We start from the raw sequence: 10,000 nt of genomic DNA, 5'->3' as shown, positions 1-10,000 counted from the left end.
GGTGTAGTATATGGGTTTGTGTTGAGTTCATGTGTCTAGCGTTGTCTATGTATGTTTAGTTGTCTAGGAGAGTCTATGGTTGCCTGAATGAGTTCCCAATTAGAGACAGCTGATTTCGGTTGTCTCTGATTGGGAGCCTTATTTAGGGTAGCCATGGGCTCTCATTGGTGGTGAGTAGTTGTCTATGTGATACGTTTGTAGCCTGTGTGTGCACATCGTTGTTTAGCTTCACGATCGTTTTCTTGTTTTGTTTAGTTCATAAGTGTGTTTGTTTCGTTTGCCTTCTTCTTCAATAAAAAGGAGATGGCTTATTTTCCTAAAGCTGCGTTTTGGTCCGTCAATCCACCACACGATCGTGACAGTATGTTCATCACTTGTTTCCTACATTGGCTTTGAGTCATTTATTTATTTATTTATTTTAGCCTTTTTTTTCTTCATACTATAACATTTAGTTGTAAGTAATGTTTACCTCACTGCTTTTCAGAAGCTACAGATTTTTTTCAGCATTTGACTTGACATAAGATGTTGTTTCAGCAGATAATAGCCTCATGAGTTTCCTGTAACTAAACGCTACCAGCATAAACCACAAGGTGGCAGTATTAGGTTTGGTAGTAAGACATGGACATCGACGCTATGAAGGTTCCAGTTCCCCTATGAAACCATATTATGAAACCATATTATGAAACCATATTATGAAACCATATTATGAAACAATAGCTACATTATGACACCATAAGCACAAACATAGGGAAAGTCTCCATTGGCTTAACACTTAACACGAGTATAACCACTCGGCTAGAAGATCAGGTTCCCAGAGTACCTTCTTGAGTGATGTAAAACATATTTTTGGATCATCTAACAGAATGGGAATTAATATGTAATTGACTTATTACAGAGAATATACTATTTGCAGATGAAATTGACAAAACAATTTCAGTCTGGATTTCAATGTGGTTTTTCTCACACACTAGTCCGGTGCCAAGCTGTAGAGAAGCTCCAGGAGTGGATGAATGGACACATTCAGGCCTGAAATCTTTTCCCTGTCATTGGCTCATAAAATTGGTGGCTCCTTTTGTAGGCGCTGGGAAGGGAGAAAGAGAGAAAGAGAGAGCGAGAAAGAGAGAGAGAGAGACAGACAGAGAGAGAGACAGAGAGAGAGAGAGAAACAGAGAGAGAGAGACAGAGAAACAGAGAGAGAGAGACAGAGAAACAGAGAGAGAGAGACAGAGAAAGAGAGAGAGACAGAGAGAGAGAGAGAGAGAGAAAGAGAGAGAGAGAGAGAGAAAGAGAGAGAGAGAGAGAGAGTGCAAACACAACAAAAACATTCTTTATCAAGTGTTGGGTGGGTTTCAAGTAGGGGACAACTCGTCTGTAGCCACACAGCGGTGGCATTAGACTGGAGAGAGGGATGTGTCCCAAATATTGTAGTGCACTGTATAGGGTTCAATTTGGGAGGCAGATGTGCTAGTGGAACTAACGTGGCATCCCTGGAACTGTCTCTCTCTCTGGGTTTTAATACAAATTGAGGCTAATTATCCTAGCGTCCTGCATTGGGGTTGTCATCGACTCACTGCACAGTACAAAGTAGTGTATGGCAGAAGGCCAGGGCCACAAAGATCACACCCTACCGCAGGGCCACGTTGGAGGGACAGAGAGGTCACCCTCTGGAGAACGTGCTACTGTACTGTCTCTCACACTGGAACCTTTACACGGTGTCTGTCAGAGGAGAACTGGAACCTTTACACGGTGTCTGTCAGAGGAGAACTGGAACCTTTACACGGTGTCTTTCAGAGGGGAACGGGAACCTTTACAAGGTGTCTGTCAGAGGGGAACTGGAACCTTTACACGGTGTCTGTCAGAGGGGAACTGGAACCTTTACACGGTGTCTGTCAGAGGAGAACTGGAACCTTTACACGGTGTCTGTCAGAGGAGAACTGGAACCTTTACACGGTGTCTGTCAGAGGGGAACTGGAACCTTTACACGGTGTCTGTCAGAGGGGAACTGGAACCTTTACAAGGTGTCTGTCAGAGGGGAACGGGAACCTTTACACGGTGTCTGTCAGAGGGGAACTGGAACCTTTACACGGTGTCTGTCAGAGGGGAACTAGAACCTTTACACGGTGTCTGTCAGAGGGGAACTGGAACCTTTACAAGGTGTCTGTCAGAGGGGAACTGGAACCTTTACAAGGTGTCTGTCAGAGGGGAACTGGGACCTTTACACGGTGTCTGTCAGAGGGGAACTGGAACCTTTACACGGTGTCTGTCAGAGGGGAACTGGAACCTTTACACGGTGTCTGTCAGAGGGGAACTGGAACCTTTACACGGTGTCTGTCAGAGGGGAACTGGAACCTTTACACGGTGTCTGTCAGAGGGGAACTGGAACCTTTACACGGTGTCTGTCAGAGGGGAACTGGAACCTTTACACGGTGTCTGTCAGAGGGGAACTGGAACCTTTACACGGTGTCTGTCAGAGGGGAACGGGAACCTTTACACGGTGTCTGTCAGAGGGGAACTGGAACCTTTACACGGTGTCTGTCAGAGGGGAACTGGAACCTTTACACGGTGTCTGTCAGAGGGGAACGGGAACCTTTTACAAGGTGTCTGTCAGAGGGGAACGGGAACCTTTTACAAGGTGTCTGTCAGAGGGGAACTGGAACCTTTACACGGTGTCTGTCAGAGGGGACCTGGAACCTTTACACGGTGTCTGTCAGAGGGGACCTGGAACCTTTACACGGTGTCTGTCAGAGGGGAACTGGAACCTTTACAAGGTGTCTGTCAGAGGGGAACTGGAACCTTTACACGGTGTCTGTCAGAGGAAAACCGTTGGTTCTCAGCTTGACAGCCTGCTGAATCCCAGTTCCATTCCACTGGAAGTCAGGGCCACATTTTAACTGGCTCGATTTAGAGTTAATTCCAGAGACTTTGAAATGGATTCGTAACACATTGATTCGATTTCTTCTCTTGAGCCTTCATCTCATCTCAAGCTAAATACGAATGTCTTAGAGACTAGGTGTCATGCTGGTATAAATTATTCGGAGAGAGACAGGCGCAGGAATGGGTAATAGGGATTTGAATTTACCCAAATGACGGCGTGCCGTGTAAAGGCACGGGGACGAAGACCAAACAAACACGTAACAAAACCACAGGGTAGAAACCCAAACAAAAGAGCGAGTAGTACCTCGAATAAATACACAAGCGCACGATGGTGAACACACGGGACGAGACCCGTAATAACCTGCGCAATCCACAAGGTTACGATGGTGAACACACGGGACGAGACCCGTAATAACCTGCGCAATCCACAAGGTTACGATGGTGAACACACGGGACGAGACCCGTAATAACCTGCGCCATCCACAAGGGCACGAAAGCCTAAAACACACAGCACAGGTGCTCACACGTACCACCGGACATTATAACAATAATGGACAGCCCAATGGAACCCAAAGGGCACGTTTATACATTTACTAATCCGTGGGAATAGGGGACAGGTGTGCGTAATGAACGTTCCGGAGGGATCCGTGACAGTTCACCCCCCGACGCGCTTCACAAGGCAGGTCTCGAGGACGATCACAGGATCGCAGTGCGGGTTGATCAGGACCCGATGCAGCTGCCAAAGTTGCAGCGTCGTCGGACGGACCGGTTGTGGCGGCGTCGGATAGGCCAGTTGCAGCGTCGTCGAACGGGCCATTCCCGCTGTCTCCCTCAGTGGTCGATTATTCTTTCACGTCGGTATAAATGATTCGAGAGACAGGAATGCGCAATAGGATTTTTTCTTTCGCCCAAAAAAGGCACTGGGACGAAGACCCAACAAACACGTAACAAAACCACAGGGTAGAGACCCAAACAAAAGAGCGAGAAGTACCTCGAATAAATACACAAGCACACAATGATTAACACACGGGACGAGACCCGTAATCATCTGCGCAATAGGTGCCAATGTGTGAGTGATGAACGTTCCGGAGGGATCCGTGACACTAGGTTGGGTTTAAAGTAGCAGCATGTCATATTTTAGCCATCCTCCTGATTTCTTCATATTTTATGGCGTCGGTCGTGTTTCTTTCCTGATGTATTTCTCTGTCCTTACAGATTGATCACTTTGGGTTCCTGGAGGATGGCACCTTTAAGCAGAGATACCTGGTTAATAAGGAACACTGGGATCAGAAGGGAGGGTCTATCCTGTTCTACACCGGCAATGAAGGAGACATTACCTGGTTCTGCAATAACACTGTAATAATTATCCCTTCTCTGTTCTGTTATGTATTGATCTGTTCTGTAATGTATTGATCTTCTCTGTTCTGAATGTATTGATCTTCTCTGTAATGTATTGATCTTCTCTGTTCTGAATGTATTGACCTTCTCTGTAATGTATTGATCTTCTCTGTTCTGAATGTATTGATCTTCTCTGTTCTGTAATGTATTGATCTTCTCTGTAATGTATTGATCTTCTCTGTTCTGAATGTATTGACCTTCTCTGTAATGTATTGATCTTCTCTGTTCTGAATGTATTGATCTTCTCTGTTCTGTAATGTATTGATCTTCTCTGTTCTGAATGTATTGATTTTCTCTGTTCTGTAATGTATTGATCTTCTCTGTTCTGTAATGTATTGATCTTCTCTGTTCTGTAATGTATTGATCTTCTCTGTTCTGTAATGTATTGATCTTCTCTGTTCTGTAATGTATTGATCTTCTCTGTTCTGTAATGTATTGATCTTCTCTGTAATGTATTGATCTTCTCTGTTCTGAATGTATTGACCTTCTCTGTAATGTATTGATCTTCTATGTTCTGAATGTATTGATCTTCTCTGCTCTGTAATGTATTGATCTTCTCTGTTCTGAATGTATTGATTTTCTCTGTTCTGTAATGTATTGATCTTCTCTGTTCTGTAATGTATTGATCTTCTCTGTTCTGTAATGTATTGATCTGCTCTGTTCTGTAATGTATTGATCTTCTCTGTTCTGTAATGTATTGATCTTCTCTGTTCTGTTATGTATTGATCTTCTCTGTTCTGTAATGTATTGATCTTCTCTGTAATGTATTGATCTTCTATGTTCTGTAATGTATTGATCTTCTCTGTTCTGAATGTATTGATCTTCTCTGTTCTGTAATGTATTGATCTTCTCTGTTCTGAATGTATTGATTTTCTCTGTTCTGTAATGTATTGATTTTCTCTGTTCTGTAATGTATTGATCTTCTCTGTTCTGTAATGTATTGATCTTCTCTGTTCTGTAATGTATTGATCTTATCTGTTCTGTAATGTATTGATCTTATCTGTTCCGCAATGTATTGATCTTCTCTGTAATGTAATGTATTGAACTTATCTGTTCTGTAATGTATTGATCTGTTCTGTAATGTATTGATCTTCTCTGTTCTGTAATGTATTGATCTTCTCTGTAATGTATTGATTTTCTCTGTTCTGTAATGTATTGATCTGTTCTGTAATGTATTGCTTTTCTCTGTTCTGTAATGTATTGCTTTTCTCTGTTCTGTAATGTATTGATCTTCTCTGTTCTGTAATGTATTGATCTTCTCTGTTCTGTAATGTATCGATCTTCTCTGTTCTGTAATGTATTGATTTTCTCTGTTCTGTAATGTGTTGACCTTCTCTGTAATGTAATGTATTGATCTTCTCTGTTCTGTAATGTATTGATCTTCTCGGCAATGTATTGATCTTCCCTGTTCTGTAATGTATTGATCTTCTCTGTTCTGTAATGTATTGATCTTCTCTGTTCTGTAATGTATTGATCTTCTCTGTTCTGTAATGTATTGATCTGCTCTGTTCTGTAATGTATTGATTTTCTCTGTTCTGTAATGTATTGATCTTCTCTGTTCTGTAATGTATTGATCTTCTCTGTTCTGTAATGTATTGATCTTCTCTGTTCTGTAATGTATTGATCTTCTCTGTTCTGTAATGTATTGATTTTCTCTGTTCTGTAATGTATTGATTTTCTCTGTTCTGTAATGTATTGATCTGTTCTGTAATGTATTGATCTGCTCTGTTCTGTAATGTATTGATCTTCTCTGTAATGTATGGATTTTCTCTGTTCTGTAATGTATTGATCTTCTCTGTTCTGTAATGTATTGATCTTCTCTGTAATGTATTGATCTGCTCTGTTCTGTAATGTATTGATCTTCTCTGTAATGTAGGGATTTTCTCTGTTCTGTAATGTATTGATCTTCTCTGTTCTGTAATGTATTGATTTTCTCTGTTCTGTAATGTATTGATCTTCTCTGTAATGTATTGATCTTCTCTGTAATGTATTGATCTTCTCTGTTCTGTAATGTATTGATTTTCTCTGCTCTGTAATGTATTGATTTTCTCTGTTCTGTAATGTATTGATCTTCTCTGTTCTGTAATGTATTGATTTTCTCTGTTCTGTAATGTATTGATCTGCTCTGTAATGTATTGATCTTCTCTGTTCTGTAATGTATTGATCTTCTCTGTAATGTAATGTATTCGTCTACACAGCATGCCTTGCGTCATTTGTTAGAATATTCTGCCTGACTTGTACTTTTGTCTGTAGGGTTTCATGTGGGACGTTGCAGAGGAACTGGGAGCCATGTTGGTGTTTGGAGAACATCGTTACTATGGAGAATCCCTGCCGTTTGGACACGACTCTTACAGTGTAAATGAACCACACACACGCGCGCGCACACACACACACACACACACACACACACACACACACACACACACACACACACACACACACACACACACACACACACACACACACACACACACACACACACACACACACACACACACACACACACACACACACACACACACACACACACACACACACACACACACACACACACACACACACACACACACGGTATATAAGGTTTTAAATATGAGATGTTGGTTTATTCCACGTTTACAAAACAACATCGTCGTCCCAAACAGGACACAAAGCACCTGAACTACCTGACGTCAGAGCAGGCGCTGGCTGACTTCTCTGTGCTGATCAGAGAACTGAAGAGGACGGTGCTTGGAGCTCAGGAAAGTCCTGTGATCGCCGTCGGAGGGTCCTACGGAGGGATGCTCTCTGCCTGGTTGAGAATGAAATACCCCAATGTTGTTGTTGGGTAAGAGAGACTGTGTGCAGGACTTCATGGGGGACCTATTTTATTTTTAATATAGTGAACTACTTTTGACCAGGGCTCATAGGGCTGTGGTCAAAAGTAGTGTGCTTTATAGGGTGTGCTATTTGACCTGATGAAAACCTCAGACATAGACTGAAATGTCACTATTTTAAGAAGGTGCTATAAAGAGTTTTAAAGTGTTCAGGCCTAAATATACCCCCTAAATGTTGCTGTAAAGTGCAGATATGTATTTTAGTGTCTGTGTGGTTAATAATGGGTTCTGACTGTCTCTCTGTGTGGTTAATAATGGGTTCTGACTGTCTCTGTGTGGTTAATAATGGGTTCTGACTGTCTCTGTGTGGTTAATAATGGGTTCTGACTGTCTCTCTGTGTGGTTAATAATGGGTTCTGACTGTCTTTCTGTGTATTCCAGAGCTCTGGCTGTCTCTGTGTGGTTAATAATGGGTTCTGACTGTCTCTCTGTGTGGTTAATAATGGGTTCTGACTGTCTCTCTGTGTATTCCAGAGCTCTGGCTGTCTCTGTGTGGTTAATAATAGGTTCTGACTGACTCTCTGTGTGGTTAATAATGGGTTCTGACTGTCTCTCTGTGTATTCCAGAGCTCTGGCTGTCTCTGTGTGGTTAATAATGGGTTCTGACTGTCTCTCTGTGTGGTTAATAATGGGTTCTGACTGTCTCTCTGTGTATTCCAGAGCTCTGGCTGTCTCTGTGTGGTTAATAATGGGTTCTGACTGACTCTCTGTGTGGTTAATAATGGGTTCTGACTGTCTCTCTGTGTATTCCAGAGCTCTGACTGTCTCTGTGTGGTTAATAATGGGTTCTGACTGTCTCTGTGTGGTTAATAATGGGTTCTGACTGTCTCTCTGTGTGGTTAATAATGGGTTCTGACTGTCTCTCTGTGTGGTTAATAATGGGTTCTGACTGTCTCTCTGTGTATTCCAGAGCTCTGGCTGTCTCTGTGTGGTTAATAATGGGTTCTGACTGTCTCTCTGTGTGGTTAATAATGGGTTCTGACTGTCTCTGTGTGGTTAATAATGGGTTCTGACTGTCTCTCTGTGTGGTTAATAATGGGTTCTGACTGTCTCTCTGTGTGGTTAATAATGGGTTCTGACTGTCTCTCTGTGTATTCCAGAGCTCTGGCTGTCTCTGTGTGGTTAATAATGGGTTCTGACTGTCTCTCTGTGTGGTTAATAATGGGTTCTGACTGTCTCTCTGTGTGGTTAATAATGGGTTCTGACTGTCTCTCTGTGTGGTTAATAATGGGTTCTGACTGTCTCTCTGTGTATTCCAGAGCTCTGGCTGTCTCTGTGTGGTTAATAATGGGTTCTGACTGTCTCTCTGTGTGGTTAATAATGGGTTCTGACTGTCTCTCTGTGTGGTTAATAATGGGTTCTGACTGTCTCTGTGTATTCCAGAGCTCTGGCTGTCTCTGTGTGGTTAATAATGGGTTCTGACTGTCTCTGTGTGGTTAATAATGGGTTCTGACTGACTCTCTGTGTGGTTAATAATGGGTTCTGACTGTCTCTCTGTGTATTCCAGAGCTCTGACTGTCTCTGTGTGGTTAATAATGGGTTCTTACTGTCTCTCTGTGTGGTTAATAATGGGTTCTGACTGTCTCTCTGTGTATTCCAGAGCTCTGACTGTCTCTGTGTGGTTAATAATGGGTTCTGACTGTCTCTCTGTGTGGTTAATAATGGGTTCTGACTGTCTCTCTGTGTATTCCAGAGCTCTGGCTGTCTCTGTGTGGTTAATAATGGGTTCTGACTGTCTCTCTGTGTGGTTAATAATGGGTTCTGACTGTCTCTGTGTGGTTAATAATGGGTTCTGACTGTCTCTCTGTGTGGTTAATAATGGGTTCTGACTGTCTCTGTGTGGTTAATAATGGGTTCTGACTGTCTCTCTGTGTATTCCAGAGCGCTGGCTGTCTCTGTGTGGTTAATAATGGGTTCTGACTGTCTCTCTGTGTGGTTAATAATGGGTTCTGTCTGTCTCTCTGTGTGGTTAATAATGGGTTCTGACTGTCTCTGTGTGGTTAATAATGGGTTCTGACTGTCTCTCTGTGTATTCCAGAGCGCTGGCTGCCTCTGTGTGGTTAATAATGGGTTCTGACTGTCTCTCTGTGTGGTTAATAATGGGTTCTGACTGTCTCTGTGTGGTTAATAATGGGTTCTGACTGTCTCTCTGTGTATTCCAGAGCGCTGGCTGTCTCTGTGTGGTTAATAATGGGTTCTGACTGTCTCTCTGTGTGGTTAATAATGGGTTCTGACTGTCTGTGTGGTTAATAATGGGTTCTGACTGTCTCTGTGTGGTTAATAATGGGTTCTGACTGTCTCTGTGTGTGGTTAATAATGGGTTCTGACTGTCTCTGTGTGGTTAATAATGGGTTCTGACTGTCTCTCTGTGTGGTTAATAATGTCAGAACCTGACTGTCTCTCTGTGTATTCCAGAGCGCTGGCTGTCTCTGTGTGGTTAATAATGGGTTCTGACTGTCTCTCTGTGTGGTTAATAATGGGTTCTGACTGTCTCTGTGTGGTTAATAATGGGTTCTGACTGTCTCTCTGTGTGGTTAATAATGGGTTCTGACTGTCTCTCTGTGTGGTTAATAATGGGTTCTGACTGTCTCTCTGTGTATTCCAGAGCTCTGGCTGTCTCTGTGTGGTTAATAATGGGTTCTGACTGTCTCTCTGTGTGGTTAATAATGGGTTCTGACTGTCTCTCTGTGTGGTTAATAATGGGTTCTGACTGTCTCTCTGTGTGGTTAATAATGGGTTCTGACTGTCTCTCTGTGTATTCCAGAGCTCTGGCTGTCTCTGTGTGGTTAATAATGGGTTCTGACTGTCTCTCTGTGTGGTTAATAATGGGTTCTGACTGTCTCTCTGTGTGGTTA

General features: G+C 42.7%; 1 protein-coding gene across 1 annotated transcript in view; it reads left to right on the top strand.

The window, feature by feature from the left end:
• The window catches only part of prcp (prolylcarboxypeptidase (angiotensinase C)), a 44,709-nt gene that overhangs the window by 9,030 nt on the left and 25,679 nt on the right, over positions 1-10,000 (top strand). The window contains exons 2-4 of the mRNA XM_055880761.1: positions 4,090-4,230; positions 6,526-6,627; positions 6,915-7,096. Coding sequence (XP_055736736.1) covers positions 4,090-4,230; positions 6,526-6,627; positions 6,915-7,096 — 425 coding nt within the window. The remainder of the gene's footprint in view (positions 1-4,089; positions 4,231-6,525; positions 6,628-6,914; positions 7,097-10,000) is intronic.

This window comes from Salvelinus fontinalis, chromosome 24, assembly GCF_029448725.1.
Source record: "Salvelinus fontinalis isolate EN_2023a chromosome 24, ASM2944872v1, whole genome shotgun sequence".
Lineage (NCBI taxonomy): Eukaryota > Metazoa > Chordata > Actinopteri > Salmoniformes > Salmonidae > Salvelinus > Salvelinus fontinalis.
Note: the sequence above shows the minus strand (reverse complement) of the source record. Positions and strands in the feature narration are given on the sequence as shown.